The 19,142-nt window shown below is 50.6% G+C and overlaps 1 protein-coding gene across 1 annotated transcript in view; it reads left to right on the plus strand.

Moving 5' to 3' along the window:
• Nucleotides 1–19,142, plus strand: part of PKP1 (plakophilin 1) — a 46,496-nt gene that overhangs the window by 21,842 nt on the left and 5,512 nt on the right. Inside the window, exons 4-11 of the mRNA XM_036398479.1 lie at nucleotides 7,449–7,593; nucleotides 9,998–10,205; nucleotides 10,887–11,064; nucleotides 13,145–13,259; nucleotides 14,505–14,660; nucleotides 14,764–14,940; nucleotides 17,288–17,441; nucleotides 17,887–18,073. Coding sequence (XP_036254372.1) covers nucleotides 7,449–7,593; nucleotides 9,998–10,205; nucleotides 10,887–11,064; nucleotides 13,145–13,259; nucleotides 14,505–14,660; nucleotides 14,764–14,940; nucleotides 17,288–17,441; nucleotides 17,887–18,073 — 1,320 coding nt within the window. The remainder of the gene's footprint in view (nucleotides 1–7,448; nucleotides 7,594–9,997; nucleotides 10,206–10,886; nucleotides 11,065–13,144; nucleotides 13,260–14,504; nucleotides 14,661–14,763; nucleotides 14,941–17,287; nucleotides 17,442–17,886; nucleotides 18,074–19,142) is intronic.

The following is a 19,142-nucleotide window of genomic DNA, read 5'->3' on the forward strand; positions in this document are numbered from 1 at the left end:
AGTCCCATTTGGATAGGAAATATAGAAGGGTGGAGGATAGTCCATCATGTTTGAGCATCAGATCTCTTCTTGTAGATGTTGCCTACAAGCACAGGGTGTGTAAATCACAGCTGTGACCTCAGACCCTCCCAAGGCTGTACCTGTGAATGCAGCAGAGTTCCCACTGGCAATCACCTGGTTTGGGTGGTGACTGAGCACTGCCCCAATGCCCTGTGCTACCTCCAGCTCTGGAGCACCAACCATGTTCTGTTGCAGTCTTGGGAGAGACTTGGTCTGCACAAACCATAGTCTTGAAAGCCTTGGAAGACCATGGTTTGCATGTTTTGAACTGCAAAACATTGCAGTGAGAGCTGGAGAAGGAGGGGCTGCAGCTTCCACAAGAGTTCCCAGGGCTACTGCAGTTCCTGTGCTGCATCACCATCACACAGGACTTGCTCTGCACCAGCCCAGAAGCTCTCACAACTCCCTGACGGGGAATTTTGTCACACAAACAGTAAAAGCTCCCAAACTCATTCCTGGTGGTCCCTGGTCCCAAGGAGAAATTTCCCACTGCAGGATGTGTGTGAGACTGTTTATCAGGGCTCATAGACTTTGTCAGAACTCCCAGCGAAGGTCTGAAACTGTAGAGTTGTTGCCCCAAGGAATGATGGAGATGCTGAGAAAATCCCCTTCCCTTTCAGGAGCATAAGCCACACTGTGCCCTTTTCCACATCTGAATGTCCCAGGTTACTCTGGCTAAGCCTCCCTCCTTTGGGATTGAGTAGGAGGGTATGTCCCAGAGCATGGATGCCAAGAAACATCACTGCCCCATTAGAATGTTATCATGAGCCCTTGGCTGCCTGTGTGCCCAGTTACTCCATGTTTGACACATGCCAAATTAGCCCTGGCCAGCCCAGAGCACTGGTGGCCTTGTCTTGCTGCTGTCAGCAGCTCTGTAAATCCTCTGGAACAGGATCCAGAGATGTTACACAAACTGGAAGTGATCTGTTCTATGCAATTCTCACTGAAGAGCAGAAAAGTGTAGTGGGAAGGATGGCAGAATGCCTGAACTCAAGGCTGCAGCTGCCTTCTCCTAGGGAGGACACAGGTTTGGAGCCAAAAGTCCTGGCAGGCTCTGGCCACAGCCATGGTCAGGGGCTTGGTCATGGCTTTGGAGAGGTCACTTGGAGAATGATGGCATTTTCTGAGAGGAGAGCTGCTGTTTTGAGAGGGATCCTCTCCAGCTCTGATTGCCCTTGGTTAGGGAGTGGCTCCATTTACACACTCCTGGCTTGGGGCACGGCTCATCTGGCAGAACTGGTTCTGCTGTGGAAACCTCAGGTTCCAAGCTGGGCTCCAGGTTGAGCTTCAAGCTGTGGGCTCAGCTGGGGCTGTGTCCCCTGGTTGAATCTGATGTGGCTGTGGCACAGCCCCTGCTCTGCCTGAAGCTCTGCAGAGCTGGGCTGGTGCAGGGGGCACCAGGTACGGGAGTTGTGCTCAGAGGGGAGGAGGTTGTCCTTAAAGCTTTGGAGACATACAAAGTTGTCCTTTTTGGAAAAATGACTCTTTTGGATGACAGCCCTCAGAAGTGTCTTGCAGGGCACTGTTGGCCTTGCTCCCAGTGTGCTCTTGTTGGGGAGGGGCTTCTGAGGTGGGTCAGGAACATGTCTGGGCTCTCCTTGCAATGGAGGGCTGTTGTGTCTGGAGGGTTCTCCACCCAGAGATTTCAATCTTCCCTTGGCTCCCCCAATGCTGAGTAAGGAGAGCTTTGCTTGTAGGTACCCCATTATTAACCTCCACATGCAGGGTCACAGCTGCTGCCAGTTCCCAGTCTGGGGCTCTGTCCTTCCATTCTGGTCATTCTCCAGGTGCAGTTTGTGCCTCTGTGACATGGAGAATTCTGTGTTCAGTTTTTGTGCTGCAGATCTCCTATTTTGGGATCTGTTGGATGTCTTGTCTGCAGGTTTGCCAATAGCCTGCAAGAGCTAGGGAAGGGCTGGATGCTTTTCATGCTTTCTGAGGTGATCCATGGGGTGATTTCCATTGCTTTGAGAGGGATTGCAGTGGGACCTGTGCTCCACTGGGTCTGTCTGTGATACAAAACTCTGTAACGCCCACGGACTGGCTCCAGAGTGGTGCTTCTCAGTCATCCTCTGCTGTGGATCTGGTCTCCCTGGATGGTGTGAGAAGAAAAATGGGTCACTGAGTGTTCTCAGGTGGCAACAGCAGGTATCAAAATTCTGAGTGCGCAATAACTGTCAAACTGTCTGTGCTGAGCAGTCCCTCTGCATTTGGTGACAAAGTTATTTAATTTCCACAACTGGTCTTGATTATGTGATTGCTGCCATTTATTGAACTGGGTTTGGCTGTATGAGACAGGGGACAGCTGATAACTGATAACAGCTGATAACTGATATCTCTCAGAGTCCTCCCTCTTACAGCAGCAGCTCTGACCAAAGCCCCTTTCTTCCAACTGCCTGCTGAGCAGCGTAACACTGAACTGTTTGTCAGGAAAAGCCATTCTATGATTCCCTTATAAACTAAATCATGACACAGGGGTTTACTCACCCCATGCTGTTGGTCCTGGTGATGAAATCTGAGTTCTGCACTGTTTGCCAGATCAGGAGGTTGAGCACTATTTAGAACTCCTCATGCGGTTTATTCTGCTCCACCAGCCCCAGTCATGATCCTGCCTCAGTGAGCAGAGAGGGACCTCATTCCATTTCTTTCATAAAAAATTTCTTCACAGAAAGGGTTGTTTAACATGGGAAGGCGCTGCCCAGGGAGGTGGAGGAGTCCCCATCACTAGAGGTGCCCAAGGAACCTTGGAGGTGGCACTGAGCACTCTGGGCTGTGTGACAAGGTGAGGATTGGCCACAGGTGGACCCGATGGTCTCAGAGGTCTTTTCCAACCTCAGAGATTCTGAGATTCCAGACATACTTCACTCAGAGACTTGAGCCTTGGTAATCATTATGTTATATCTGGATCAACATTTCCAAGCTCAGCATCTCTGGCCTGGGCTCAGACGTTCAGGGTGTTCCAGTGGCTCCTGCCCAAAGGCTGCTCTCGATGAGCAGCACTCACATTTTGCAAAATGCAGCTCTCTGGAGTCTGGTAGAGCTGGAGGAATTACCTTGGTGTCCAGGACTCCCTGTTCTCCACAGAACCCTTCTCCTTCCTGATCTCTTGTGACATCCCCCAGAGCTGCAGTATTTCACCCTAGAAGCTGCAGCAGTGGTGATTTCAGCAGCTGGTGGAGACTACCCACATCTGCCCACTTTGAACCATTTCCTCTGCTGGGTGGCACTTGCAGCATGCTCTAGGTGACAGGGCAGCACCCTGAGCAGGCAGCTTTTGGCTAAATTACATGTTGCAATGTTATTGATGTTATTGATACTATTTATGCCCACTCAGGATAAAAGTTTCTACATCCTGCTTGGTCATCAGGGAGCAGTGGTAAGAAGCAGTAACAAATAATGGGATGTTTAATTCTCCTGGGAAATTTGGAGTCTTTGTGCCCCTCCAACTGGAACCTGAGGTACAAGAAATCTGTGTCCACCAGGGACTGACATTGTATTAGCTCTGCTTAGAGCTGTTGTACTTTGTGCTTCAGGGACCTCATGGCACAGACAGGGCAAGGTGGTGGCCATGGTGTCTGTGGCCCTGCAGTGGTCTGAGCTGGTCACACCACTTCAGGAGATGCCTCTCTCTGAGCTGAGGTGCCCAGCGCCAGTGGGGCTGAATTCGGAGACGGGTCCCTGAGTTACTCCCCAACAAAGCCAACACCTTTGCTGTTCTCAGGGAACCCCAGATGTCTGAGCTGCAGACATGGCTGAGAGCCCAGACTCATCCCACCCCTGGAGAAGGGGGTTTTCTCCTTTGGGAGCATGGAATGGGGAGCTGGGTGTCTGCAGACAGTCCCTGGCTGAGGGTTTGCTGATCTGGATCAGGAGCCTTTAATGGCCACCTGCAAACCCACACTTACCTTTGGCCCCATTGGGAGATGTGGATGCTCTTCCCTTTGGAGACCTCTGAGTGTGGAGGAGACTGAAACACCTCATTAGAGGCCATGTGAGTGTCTCTCCAGGCACCTGGGAATCCAGAACATCTCAGAGTTGCTCTGTCAGAGGTCTTGGATGCCTCAGCTGGCAGCTGTGCAGGGGGAAGTGCAGACTGGGACAACCCTTTGGGATTTCTTGGTGCCACTTTTGGCTCTGGTGACACCGACCTGGCCCTGGCTGAGCCTGAAGCTCAGGGACACTGTGTCCCCAACAACCATTCCCTCCTGAGCTCAGCTGCTCTGGCAGTACTGCAAACAGAGGGAAGGACAGGAGTGGTTGAAACAGTCAGGAAAGGTGCTGAGGGTGGTTTCTGATCTATCTCTTGTCTTTTGGGATAATGAAAGCTGATCAATATCAAAACATTCATTTTTCAGGGCTAAGCCAGGCAGTGAAAGCAGAACCGAGTACAATGAAAGGCACCTTCATTTTGGTTTGTTTTTATTTGGGATAGAATGCTGGGATGTGCTGAACACTGTTATGAGAGTCTCTACTCTGATTTTATTAATGAACAATGGAATTTGTTAATTCCTCCTCTCTTGGGAGCTGTAGCCATAACAAGCAGGACAGAAACTTAGATGGGAATTAACACAAAACAATCTGCTCATGAAAGGTGAGAGAAATTGCCTTTCTCTGATACTGATCCTCTTCAGTATTTCTTTGCCTTCCATTCCAGAATCTGATCTTCTTTGTCTCCATTGAATAATTTCTAGCTGAGGTCTCTTCCTAGTCTGCTTCTTTCTTGTGGAAGAACAACCTTTGGAGCTCTTCCTACCAGTCACATTGCCCAGGCTGGAGATGGCTCAGTCCAAGAGTTTGTCTTGAAGCAGGTTGTTGTTCCCACAGTGTGCATCTGGTTGGGGATATCCCTGACTGGCTGAGGAACAATCTCCCCTTTGCTGGACTTTGCCAGGGTGATTTTATTCTCAGGTAGGAGAAATCCCTGCTGCTTCCTGGGCAGTGTGACTGAGCCTGACTGCTGACCTGCTGTGAATTTCTGCTGAGGACACAGCAGGGAAAAGGGAACCTTCCCCATTTTCTCCCACAGAACTGCACCTGCATCCCCAGTTTTTCCCATCTGAAGGAGGCTTTGTCCCTCTATGCAGTGGATGTGAAGAAAATTGCCTTCTTTGAGCAGCTAGACCAAGTGGACATCCTTCTGTCTCAGAAAAAGTGCATTTGATTCAATAATTTTAAAGCAAAATAGATTCACTATGATTACATGGCCACTGATCTGGTATTTTTACCAATCTGCCTCTCTTCCCATACCTCCAATCCAGGTCCCAATTCCCAAAGGAGAAGCCCCTCCCTGGTGCAGGATCCATCAGTTCTCAGCTCAGATCGTCTCGGGAGCATGAAAAAAACCTGAGAAAAAATCACATCCTGGATCCAACCCAAGGGTTTCTGTGGCTCCATAATTTCTAGTTTACTTAGTCTTTCCAGTTTTGTGTCTCCTTGTTGCAAGTTTAATGGAAGTTCCTTGGTGCCAGGTTTTGATAGACGTTCAAACTGATGAAAAGTCTTATGAGGAAGAGGTGTTTTATTGCAGTGTAGAAATAAAAGTGGAATGAGGTTTACCCAGCCTTAGACATGGAATGTTGAAGACAACAGCTGCAGACTGTTGTCTTTCATTCCTGCATACCAAGAGAGGCAGAGGTGTCTCCAGAGGGCAGGGCTTCCTTTCCTAGGCAAAAATGTCCAAGACACAAAGGCAAGGTGGTTTTTGGAAACACTGATTTCTTTCCACTGACTCCACAGGTGCTTGACTGAGTGATGCAGGCTTAGTGTAACTTTATGCCAGTGAGGGCAGTGGTGACCAGAGTCCTTCATGCTGCCTTTTGTGTGAAATTCCCTGTGGAATTGTGCATATTATTCCCTGCTCTGTGCTGTGTGGAGGGGAGCCCTTAGATTCATAAGGAGAAATATTTTATCTCATTGCAAGTGCTGCTGGTGGTGACCACATGTCCTTTCAGACCTTTACATTTCTTTGGCACTCAGTCAAAGCAACTCTGTCCATCCCATGCCTGGAAGTGCTACTGTCTTGTGGTGAAATTTAACACTTCAAATGTAATGGTTCTTTTAAAGAACTTATTAAAAATCACTGTTCTGTTGGTCTATGGCATTGTCTGAAGATGAGCAGCTCCTCTACAGAGTCACTCCTGGTATACACTATGTGTATAAATAAATGTGGTTCAATCAGGGTCTGATTTCCTGACCTCCAGGTGAAACTCCCCATCAGTCCCAGGGAGCATCATCAGCCCGGCACAGCCATGACTTTGCTGGCCTGGGAAAGCCCTCACACTTCTGGATTCCATCCACTGCTGATGAAGCCTTTCTCATTTGTATCCTGTCACTGCTGACAGTAAAACCAAACAGGAGTTTGGGTTTTACTGTCCACAGTCCTGGACAAATTAATGCAGCCACCACTGCTATGAGCTGAGATCCCCGTGCAGCCTGTGCAGGATTCAGCTGCAAGGATGCTGAGAGGAGACAGGAACTTTCAATTACATTAATTTCTATAACTGGAAGCACAAAGAAGCTTTGCTGTTCAGACCCCCCTGAAAGTTTGGACCCTTTTCTAATTCTGTGTGGTTAAAACATCACAGATGGTACTGAATAGGAAGAAGCCAAAAAGAGCAGGACCTTCATGTTACTAAACAAGTGAGAGAACCTCCAGGTGTTTGTATTTCTCCCAAGGTTCCAGTCCTGCCACAAGCCAGAGGAATTCATATCCTTCCTCTTGAGTTGCAGGCTCATTCTTTACCTCTAACAGGGACGATGACAGTGGTCAGCTTCTATAAGAGCTTGGGGCCAGCCAGTGTGAGCATCCCCTGGGAGCAGGATGTCTCAGAGCTATTATTAGCATTTCATAAACTGCTGTTTTGTCCATCCCATCACTCCAGACAGGCCTTTTCCTGAGGGATCTGCTTGAGCTTCCCAAGACCATCAACTGTGCTCACATTTCTGCTTGCACCACCTCTCACATCAAAGAATCCCATGCTGTGGGAAAATCACCTGCCTGTGTTACCTTGTCCTCATCACCTGGCAGATGGTTTCACTCCTGTCCACTCACTCCTTTATTTGGGGAACAGTGAACTGGCTCTCTCTTCATTAAACTTCCACTTTGGGCATGATCAGACATCCACCACCTCAACCCAGTTTTCATTTTCTGTCTCCCTTGCTTGTGGATAGACTGGATCTGGAATTTATTACCCTTAGTGCTCTTCACTGTGTCTTTTCCATCTTTTACCATCTTTTTTTGAGACAGAGAAATCCACTAGAAGTGCACTGTGTGGTCTGTGTTGCAATGTGATGATATTTTATTATTGATTCCTTCCCAATAATTCCCAGTGCTGACATAGCTGTCTTGGCTGAGCACTCACCCAGTTCTGTATTTCTCTTTGACACAGGATCTGTGGTGATGAGATTGATGCTGGCACCATGACCATCCAGAAGGCCATCCAGCTCCTGTGCTCCTCTGATGACAAGTACCAGGCCATGGGGGCTTACTACCTGCAGCACACCTGCTTCCAGGATGAGTCTGCCAAGCAAGAGGTGAGCAGACTCCTCCAGTGCCTCTTGTGCTGATGGCACAAGAGAGGGATGGGACTGGTTTCCTTAGTGCCAAAGATCCATAGGTTCCCTTGGTTTTTATGAGGGTGCTTTGTACCTCTTTAGTCAGGCTCAGTTATTAATTAAGTGGATTTTCAGCTATTGATGGCCACTTTCTCACAACAGCAGTTGGTCAGGATTTAATGCCTGGAATAGTTTCTGGGTAGCAGGGAAACTGTTCCTGTTGTCACCATGAACTGTTTTGGCACAGGGTGATGGGGTTTGACAGTGTGGAAGCTGCCATCCAATGTCCTCTCCTGGGGCAACTGCACCCAGTTCCACATCAATCTTGCACACAGTTCCACATCAATCTTTCACCCAACTCCACATCAATCTTTCACTATCTTGGAGCTGCAGAGTCAGAGCCAGACAAAAGCTGCTTTAAATCCCACTGCGAACTTTGCTGGGCATTGGCCAGTGACCCTGCAGCCCTTTGCCAGCCTTTTCCAGACTATTTCAGCCACCTGAGCCAATGGGCTAATTAGTGACCATGTACAAAGATAATTTTGCACATCCATAATGCTGGCTGCCCCATCCTGGAAGTGTCCAAGGCAGGCTGGGCAGCTCTTGGAGCACCCTGGGATAGTGGAAGGTGTCCCTGCCCATGGCAGGGGGTGGGACAGGATGAGTTTTAAGGTCCTTTTCCACCCAAACCCCTCTTTGATTCTGTGATACCTGACCACAGAGAAGCTCTTCTTATAACACAGGTTATTTTTCTGATGCTCTTACTCATCAATTCCTTTGCCAACATGCAGCAAAAGAGGCAGACTGAAGGATGGATCTGCTGCGGCAAGGATGTCACCAAAGTTTATCCCCACCCTGGATTTACTGACATGCCAACCCTTTAGAAGTGGCTTTCCCTGTCCTGGCACAGCAGTGGAGCTGGAAGCACTGGCCCGGTGTGGGGCTGTGCTCCTGTGCCCTGGCTGTGCCTGGATGAGTGCAGGTGCCCAGCCCATGTTCAGCTGGTCCATTGTGGGCTGGCCACACCCTTTGTTACCGTTGCAAACCCTCTCTGAGCACTGGGCCGTGCCATCCTTCCCAGGAGGATGTGCCAGAGCAGGTCGGTGACTCATCCCAGCTCGCGCTTGTTTTCCTTCCCTCCCAAAAGGCGCTCGGTCATTGTCCATTGTCAGCAGGCTCAGCCGAGGGGTGTTCGTGGCAGGACGGGCTCCTGCAGAGCACATCCCGCAGCGGGAGCGCTCAGCATTTGGAGAGCTCAGCTGCAGGGATCCGCCTTCAAAGCTCCGTGTGCCGTGTGCGGTGTCCTGCAGGGCTGGGCTCCCTCCACTGCCTGCGGCTGACCTCGAGGCTGGTGACACTGGCCGTGACCATCCCTCTGAGCTCAGCCTGTGATCTCAGGATGCAGATAAATGACCACAGCATGTCATTAGGTGGCTATAAATGGCCTCTGCTCATAGGCAAGGCAGCATTTCCACTCGGTGCAGACTGTGGAGGTGGGTGAAAGTTTGCAGGAGCAAAGGACTCTGTCCATGGCCATTACTCACAGACAGCCACTCCTGCAGTTTGAGCTTTTGGCTCCAACCTCCAGCCCAGGAGCTCTGTGCTTGTGACCCACAGCCTGTGAACCAGACTTGTCATCTCTGGCCCTCATTCCCTGGCAGCGCTGCTTCTTCAGCTCCCCCAGGATGGGCTGTCTGACCCCTGGAACTGCTGGGGCAGTTCTGGGTGTCCCTGTCCCAGCAGTGTCCTGTGCTCTGTGCTGATGGCCTGTGTCTGTTCTGGTGCCGTGCTCATGTCCCATGCCTGTCCCATGTATCTCCCAGTGCTCCATGCTAATGTCCCATGTCTGTCCCATGTCTCTCCCAGTGCTCTGTGTTCATGTCCCATGTCTGTCTCATGTCTGTCCCATGTTCTCCCAGTGCTCCATTCTCATGTCCCATGTCTGTCCTGTGTCTGTTCTGGTCCTCCATGCTCATGTCCCATGTCTCTCCTGGTACTCTGTGCTCATGTCCCATGTCTGTCCCATGTCTCTCCAGGTGCTTCATGCTCATGTCCTGTGTCTGTCCCATGTCTCTCCTGGTGCCCATTCTCATGTCCTGTGTCTGTCCCATGTCTCTCCTGGTACTCTGTGCTCATGTCCCATGTCTGTCCCATGTCTCTCCAGGTGCTCCATGCTCATGTCCTGTGTCTGTCCCATGTCTCTCCTGGTGCCCCATGCTCATGTCCCACATCTGTCCCATGTCTCTCCCAGTGCTCCATGCTCATGTCCCACATCTGTCCCATGTCTCTCCCAGTGCTCCATGCTCATGTCCCATGTCTGTCCCATGTCTCTCCTGGTACTCTGTGCTCATGTCCCATGTCTGTCCCGTGTCTCTCTGTCCAGGTCTATCGGCTGGGGGGCATTGCCAAGCTCGTGGAGCTGCTCCGCAGCCAGAACCAGAACGTGCAGCGGGCGGCAGCCGGAGCCCTCCGGAACCTGGTGTTCAAGAACCCCACCAACAAGATCGAAACCCGGCGGCAGAACGGGATCAGGGAGTGTGTGAGCCTCCTCCGCAGGACAGGGAACACTGAAATTCAGAAACAGCTCACAGGTACCCCGAGTCTGCTCAGCCATGAGGTTCCCCTTGCCTGCAGCCCTGGTGCTACCCTAGCACAGAGGAGGGATCTTCTGTTCTTCTTGCACCAAAGGGTGACCTAGATCAGAAAGCAGAGGAGGTCCTGGCCCTTCCATGTTCCATAAGGATTCCTGACTTCCTCAGTGCCTGCTGAGGAAGCACCTGCCCCAGGTCCCCTCCCAGTTATGGTCACCCTGCCATTCCCACACCTCCCTGCACCCTGGCCCCTGTGCTGTTCCCAGGAATGGCTGTGGAGCTGCCAACCCCAGTAGGGTTGGCTGGGTTCTCTCCTTGGTGCCTCTCCTTTGCCTGAGGAGTTGATGGGAGTTTTTTGGTGCAGGTCACCCTCAGCTGTGTCCCAAGTTTTATGTGCAAGCCTTTCCAAGATCCCTGGAGAGATGCTGTCCCCTGCAACATAATAGCAATAAATAGCAATTTTGGGAGGAGGAAGGATGCTTAAATGCCCACCTCCATGTGGCCCCATCCTGCCTGTCTCCCATAGGGGTGGACAGGAACCAAGGTTTCACACAGCCTCTGCACCCTCAGCTCAGAGTGGTGAAGGGAAGAAGGATTTTGGTGCTGGAATCACCGTGAGCTAAACAAAGTTCCTAATGCACATGACCTTGTGCTTGAGCTTGTGTCCCACATCCTTCCTAGGACTGCTCTGGAACCTCTCCTCCACTGATGAACTAAAAGAAGAGTTGATACAGGAGGCTCTGCCTGTGCTGACAGACTGTGTTATCATCCCTTTCTCGGGCTGGTCTGATGGCGGCTGCAACAGGACACGAGAAATTATTGACCCAGAAGTGTTCTTCAATGCCACAGGGTGTTTGAGGTGAGTCACCAGGCAGGGACTGACTGTAGCTTGTGTCTATGGGCAAAAGCTAATGCCATCTAAATCCTCTTACAATGAGCTGAATTCATGCTCATTACAATTGCGCTATGAAAAAGTCTCCTTGAGAAAGTTTTCTTGACTAAGAGAAGGTGCAGAAAAGAATTGCATGTAAAATATTTTTCTAGTAGCTTTTTTTTTAATAATTTTGTTCTTACTGAGTCTCTTCTCAAAAAAAAAAAAAGGAAGTTGTTTTGTGCACTATTGAAACCCATCAGTGTTTAGCTCAGACTGGGAAACTGGACAGACTTCGCCTTTAGAGTTTTGAGGCTTCCAGAGAAAACAAACTGATTTAGGGTTTAGGTGACAAAAAGACAGAATTCTCTGTGTGGGGAAAACAAGCATTTTCCCACTTCTTTTGATAACTGTTTTAGTACGGAATAGTCCCATTGTCCTGGACTTTTCCTGGCTCATTTCATCTGGAGACTCAGCTACGAAACAGGAGGTGCAGACTGAGCCCAGAGTAGTTTATTTTGTTCACAGGAAACCAGAGTCCTTTTGTAGAGGATCTTCGCCCTGACTTGCTGTTTCTCCTACTTTCCTCCTCCACTTGGATATGAGCTCCTTGTCTCAATGGGAACAAGTGGGGCAAAAAACCTGCCCTGTATAATGAGGTGCTTTCATCAAGGGAAGCTCTCCCCGAGGGAGGCAGCGCCGGCCGCGCCCTTCCCAGACATGCAGCTCGCAGGAGCTGGAGCTGCTTATGAAACGAGAGGCTGATCATGGCAGGGCCTTTGGAGACCTGATACCATCAGCTGCTGTGGCTGGGAACCATGTCTGGGAGATAGGGAGTGCTGCTCCCTCCTTGCCTGTCCTGGAAGGCAGCTCCCCGAGCAGCTGCGGCTCGGGATGTGTGGGGTATGGTGGGTATGAGCTGCTCTGCTTTAAGGCCATCCCAGCCTACAACACCATAAAACATCCCATTAAAATTAGGGAAAGACAATGGCAACAGCTTGTAAAAATCCTGTGGAGTTTAACTACAGGTAGGCTCTACCTTCTGAAACTGATCCCAGCCTGTGGCAGCAGTACCCAACATCCCAAGGAAGACTGGCAGCTGCAGGTCAGCAAGAGAGCTCCAGAGGCCTGAGGGAGCAGGACTGGGGAGCAGGGAGAGTGAGGGAAGTTGGGATTGGATCCAGAGCCCCTGCTCCAAGGGCTGAGCCAGGACTACTCTGAGTCACTGCCCTGCCACATCAGAACACAGGGATGAGAACAGCCCTGGGTTTGCCCTGGGCCCGAGCCATTGCTGCTCAAGCATTTCTGGATTGCAGATGAATCCATGTTAATGAGGAGGCTGCAAATCACAGTGAACATCAGATCCAGTTCTGGAACGCCTGCAGTGAATATCTACAACCACTGCCAACCTCTCTTTGTTTTTCATTTGCAAGCTATAAGGCAATAAAATAGGAAAAAGAACCCAAAACAAAACAAAACAAAACAAAAAAACCAACAAAAACAAACCAGAGTAAAACAACAAAACCCATATCCTGTTACTGGAAAAACTCCCCTGTCCTGCTGACAGCTGCCAGTGCCCAGGAACCCATTTCAACCTCACAGATGGGTCAGTCCCTCTGGCATTTCCAGCCCATTTCCCACACAGACATTGCTGCTGACCCTGGGTAGATCTGTGCTTACAACCCTGTGCACCTTCCTGATGATCACAACAAGCCCAGATAGTCTTTAGCCAGTCTTCCCTTTGGAAACTCCACTCAGGAGACAGGTCTGTGTAGTGGCACATGCAGAGCCTCTGAGGCAGCCTCCTGCTGGTGACTGTCCCTAGGAGGGTGTCTTCTATGCAGAGCTCCTTGCAGGACATGTTCCAGGTGAAATCAGTCCCAAAGAGCAGCAAGAGAGCTGTGCACTGGTGCAGTCCCACCAAAGGCCTCCAGAACAGGAGCAGTTCTTCAGCCTTGCTGAACCTGCCAAAAAATTCCCCAATTCAGTGACAACCATAGCCAGAACAGAGCCCAGCTCACCCTCTCTCCTCTTTGTCCCCTGCTGTGCTCCTCGATGGCTTCCTCAGGAACCTGAGCTCTGCAGACATGGGGCGCCAGACCATGAGGAATTACCCTGGCCTGATCGACTCTGTCATGACTTACACCCAGAACTGCGTGGCCTCCAGCCGCCCTGATGACAAGGTACCAGCTGCTGCCCTGGGCTGCCCAGCCCCACAGTTAACAATTGCAACCCTGGGAAAATACTTCAAAACCCCTTTCTGAAAAACACAAGAGGTGGCTGGAGTCTCTGGCTGCTCTTGTCCTTCCAAGCCCCAGTGGGATCTGTTGGAGGGTTGTAAGTCCTTGGACCTCTGGGCCTGAAGTAGAGCTGGGCTTTAAAATTTTCTTTTAACAGACACAGAGGAACAGTAAAATACTTTGGTTCCTGAGTCCTCAGAATACTTCCCTTCCCTTCCCTTCCCTTCCCTTCCCTTCCCTTCCCTTCCCTTCCCTTCCCTTCCCTTCCCTTCCCTTCCCTTCCCTTCCCTTCCCTTCCCTTCCCTTCCCTTCCCTTCCCTTCCCTTCCCTTCCCTTCCCTTCCCTTCCCTTCCCTTCCCTTCCCTTCCTTTCCCTTCCAGCATCCTAATCTCCATCTCTTGCTCTTTACCCCCACATCTTGCCATCCAGCAGGACTCAAGTGTACAATCCCCAGCTTGGCACCATGTTCAGCAGGAAGCCAGGAGCTGGCATCTCTCTGCCAGTCCCCAGACTGTGACTGATGGCTGTGTTGAGCAGCACTTGCCTTGGACAAAAAAGTATTTGTAGACACTTTTTAGATGTAACCCTCAAAGTTACCAGAGTTATTTTGAATTCTCTCTGGATTGAGCAAACCCTCTTTTGGGGATGGCTTTTGCAGGAAGCCCCTTTCCAGCAGCACACACAAAACACAGCTCTTTGGAAATGTAACCACAGGTTCTGGTGTTGGTTATGGGTATCCAGCCAAAATTCTCTCTTGCTCTTCCCATTGGGCACTCTGGCATCCAGGGAAAGGAGGCTTCAAGCCTGTTCTTGGTAAAAAGCGTCACCTGATCTGTAACTGTGACTCAGAGAGAGTCATTGGAAGTTAAAGTTACCCCTGGTGAGAGAGGCATTTCGAGATTTGGAATTTCATGGTTTGATCCAACCACTCTCACACTCTCTTTTCCTGTTTGCCAACTTGTCTGTGGCAAGTGAGGCCTCCCAAGGTTTTCTGGGTCAGCAGCTCACTGAGATCCTTTACATCTATTCCAGCTCCTTCCCCCCCATCCCTTGCTCCCTGAAAAAGGCTAAAGAGCATCTGTGGTGCTAAAAAGCTGATTTTATGGCCCAGTCCATGTCCTCTCTGGTGCTGTTCCGTAGTTTTCTGCCTAATGTGATGTTTGCATTTGTCTTCTGGGGGTGATGCAGTCTGTGGAGAACTGCATCTGCATCCTGCACAACCTCTCCTACCGCCTGGATGCTGAAGTTCCCAACAAATACACCCAGCTCAACCACATGGCCCGGAGCGTTTACATGGACAAAACTCTCACAGGCTGCTTCAACAGCAGGAGTGGGAAAATGGAGGTAGGATGTGCCACGGAGGGATTGGGAATGTGATGTTCAGCCCCAGGCAGGGGCTGCAAAGGAAGAGCAGGATCTGAACTCCCTGTTTCTCATGTCTTTGCAGAATGATGAGTACGGGGTTCCCCTTCCTGAGGAGGATTTCAAGCCCAAAGGCCCCAGCTGGCTCTACCACTCAGATGCCATCCGCACCTACCTGTCCCTGATGGATCAGAGCAAGAAGGATGCCACCCTGGAAGCTTGTGCTGGAGCTCTGCAGAACCTCACTGCGAGCCGAGGGCTGGTAAGAGCTTCCCTCCCCTCCACATGTGTGCACCCACATGTGTCAGCACTTCCATGGAACCAGAGAGTCAGGTTGGGAAGAACTCTAAGGTCCCTGATCATCATCACTTCTCAGCCATGAAAAAGGAAAATGTCCTCCTTAAACCTCAGGGCACCACAGCCAGTCTCTCCATAGTGTTTGATCCAGTGGGATCCTAACTCCAAACTCAGGGTCTCATGGGGAGCTACAGCCAGCATCCCAAGGATCTATCCCAGACCCATACACTGGGTTTCCAAGTTTCCCCAGTCTGTTGGTTGCACTGCCAGCAGCTGCTGGTATTGGCAGCCTCCCCCAGGGTGGCAGTGAGGGTGAGCCCAGATGTGCACCCCTAGCCAGATGTGATGAGAGATGGGGGAAGGGCTGAGCCACCGCCCGTGCGTGTGCTCCAAGGGGAGGTGGCTCTAATGACAGGGTGGGTTGTGCTGTGGATTGTGGCTTGTCCACACCTCAGAGCTACCCGTAAAACAGCTGTGACAGATGTCCTGACCCGTGGGCACGGCAGTGTGGCAGTGCCAGGGGCTGGGTGATGCTGTGGCACTGTGGGGAGCGTGTCACAGCCATGGCTCTGCAGGCCCACGTCACTGCCCTGGGCACGTCCTCGCAGGCTGCCGCCCCTGGGACAGCCCTTGACTTGTCTGTTTGTGCCCAGCTCCATCAATCCCAATTTAAATAAGATGGATGGGGAGATAAAGAGATAATGATTCCATAGGTAGGAGAGGCGTGTCACGTGTGGGGAGTGTCCCACCCAGAGACACGGGTGACTCACTCGGAGCCTTCCCTGCTGGGATGGCATTAACCTGCCAGCTCTGATCTCCTTTTGTCACAACGATTTCCATGCTAAATAATTGGGAACCTTGACTTTTGGCAATTTAACTAAGCAGTGCCACGAACCAGAAGGTGGAGAGAGGCTGTCACGTATGGGCAGAGCTGGTCAGGGAAATGGGGCTGGAGTTCTGTGCTCCAGGGAAAAGAAATTTCAGCAATCAACAACATTGCACAAGGGACAAACAACCAAACCCAGCTCTGACAGTGCTGGAGCAATTTAATTCAGCCTCCTGGCATGGAATGGCTGAAATTTGTCTGGGTGTGCAGAAGTGGCTCCTCCCCTCAAGGGTCTCATTCCAGCTCAGAGCTGGAGCTGGAGTTGCTGAGTTTGCTGTCATTTGATGGAAAGTGAATCTGGGGATGAGCTTATGGAGCTTGCTGTGATCCTGTAGCTCACAGAGGATGGCTCTGAATATCCTTCAGCTGTGCTTTACACACCCCAGTACTGCTGGTGTGAATGTGCCTGTGGTGCCCTGTGGAACAGGGCACATGTTTTCCAGACCCTTCTCTCCACTCCCACCTCACTGTTGATGGACATGTGTCTCCATCAGCATTTCTGGTGGGGCAGCTGAGAAGTTCAGTTTAAGTTCTGTCAATAAGGGCAGTTTATTCAGGAGATGTGCTTGAGCTCCTCTGCCCTGGCTGCATCCTGAGACCTTCTACATTTACAAGCACAAGATCACATCTAAGATGAGTAGTTTTGGTCCTCAGACTGTTTTTTAAAGGCATCCATTATCTGTTCCCGCTCCCGTTGGCATTGTGGCATGGCAGGGAGCTGTGAAGGGCCAGGGCAGGGAGTGCCAGGGCACTGTGAAGGGTGAGGGCAACATGGACATGAAAGCAAAGCTTCTCCAGCGTTTGGAATGTCAGTTGAGTGATGAACTGCTCCACTGGGGCTCCTGAGAATAGCACCAGCTGCATCACAGCACATGAGAGGCTGACTTTTCAAATGTCACAGAGTAATGGAATCATTAAGCTTGGAAAAGCCCTCTAATATCACTAAGTCCAGCTGTTCACCCATGTTCACCTCTAACCCATGTGCCCAAGTGCCCCATCCATGTACTTTTTGAACATTCCCAGGGATGGTGACTCCACCACTGCCCTGGACAGCTGTGCCACTGCTTGACAACTGCTTTGGTGAAGAATTTTCCCCAGAATCCAATCTAAACCTCCCCTGGGGTAGCTTGAGATCATTTCCCCTTGTCCTGTCCCTTGTTCTGTGGGAGCAGAGCCCACCCCTCTGCACCCTCCTGTCAGGGAGTTGAGGAGAGCCAGAAGATCCTCCCAGAGCCTCCTTTTCTCCAGGCTCCCATAACTGAGGGGAAGAGAGGTAAAACTGACAGAGTAAGTGGGATCATCCAGCAGCAGGAGAAAGGATTGTGCAGTGCTCATTTTATGGTACAGTCACATTCCTCCAGGCCTGACCATCATCCCAGCTGTTTCCCCTGGCACTGTAATCATGGGCTCCTGTGTTGTCCCTCAGATGTCCAATGCCATGAGCCAGATGATTGGGCTGAAGGAGAAGGGGCTGCCCCGCATCGCGCGGCTGCTCCAGTCCAACAGCTCCGAGGTCGTCCGCTCCGGGGCCTCTCTGCTCAGCAACATGTCCAGGCATCCTGTGCTCCACAAAACCATGGGTAAGTCCTTCCCCCGTGCTGGATCCCAGCTTTCAGCTCTGTGGGATCTGCCCAGCTTGCTTTGTAAGCCCCATAAGGAGACCTAGCCATGCTCCAGAACTGGGCAGAGCAGTGTCATTTCTTCTGGCCCCAAGGACAGTCACCAGTGCTGTGTGACACGTGCTGTGCTTTATGGACAGACAAACCTGCAGGACCACGAGGGTGACAGTATTTTGGGAACTGAGTTGGACTTCAGTGTCTGTGGCCAACAACACTGCCCTTCCAAAGGCCTGCAGACCTTGTTTTCTCTTGGGAAAATCCACTCACGACAATGATGACATTGCTGTCCAACACTTCCAGTGTCTCCCTGCAGAGATAACTCTGCTTGGTGTTAACACAAATAGCATCATTCACTTGTGTCAGATTGTGTTTAAATGTTGATTGGAACATTCCTCCACCTCTTTAGCTCACCAGGTGCTCCCAGATGTGTCCCGTCTCCTGTCGTTCCAGTCTGGAAACACCAGCAGCTATGGGGAGATCATGACATCAGCTTGTTACACTCTGAGGAACCTCATCATGTCCAACCCCCACCTGGGAAAGTCTTACCTGTCCAGCAACTTGCTAAATAATGTAGTGAGCCTGTGCCGGAATGGGTGAGTGTGGGGCACGAGGCAGGGGCAGGGACAGAGCCAGACTGAGCTCAGAGCCTTCCCAGCACCCTTTGGAGCCAGACTGGAGCATTATTCCTTCCCAGTAAAGGAACTGGGTGTGTTAGTGGGCAGAAATCCTCAGCACTGGTTTCTGGGAAACAGACAGGAGCCATCCAGGGTGGATTTGCAAAAGGGCCTCTGGAAACTTTCTGGCTGAATTTTAGGAATTTCTAAAAAGAACTGAAGCACCAATATATAAAGTCTTTTAAAAATAGTACTTAGAGAGCTTATGAAAAAAAGGAGAAGTGACTTTTTACACAAGCAGATAGTGACAGGACAAGAGGGAATGGTTTCAGAATAAAAGAGGAGACATTTATACTGGATATTAGGAATAAATTCTTCCCCATGAAGGTGGACAGGCCCTGGCACAGGTTGCTCAGAGTAGCTGTGGCTGCTCCACCCCTGGAAGTGCCCAAGGCCAGGTTGGATGGGGCTTGGAGCAACCTGGGCTAGTGGAAGGTGTCCCTGCCATGGCAAGGGGTGGGACTGGATGATCTTTTAGGTCCCTTCCAACTCAAATCACTCTAGGGTTCCCTGATCTATGAAAAATTCGAGCCCTCAGAACAGGGGATGTCAGTGACTTCCTGACTCCTGGGCTTCCCTCAAACCTTGTCATGAAGATCAGGTCTGAGATTCAACACTGCAGGTACACAAGGACCATGCTTAACTTTTATGTGCAAATCTGTTCATTTTTTAATTGAATCATCTTCCTCAAGATGCACCTCTAGGGGAACATAGGCAGGAATTATTTTAGGTACCTTCCTGGTCTACTCCAGTATTTTACACCAGCTGAGCAATCTCATCATATTTTACCTCTTTCTATTTTAGGACTTGGTTTGGGGTTTGCTGGTAGGAATTCTGTCCTGTTTGTTATCCATATTCCCTGCAGCACAAGCCTGTCAAGCCTTGCCAAGTTCTGTGTTCATTTCTGGCCAAACTGGTGTTAAACTTCTATTATCTTCGACCATGTTCTCTCCTTCCTAGGCTTTCATCTCTCCTGCCATCTGTCTTT

Source organism: Molothrus ater, chromosome 25 (assembly GCF_012460135.2).
Source record: "Molothrus ater isolate BHLD 08-10-18 breed brown headed cowbird chromosome 25, BPBGC_Mater_1.1, whole genome shotgun sequence".
Lineage (NCBI taxonomy): Eukaryota > Metazoa > Chordata > Aves > Passeriformes > Icteridae > Molothrus > Molothrus ater.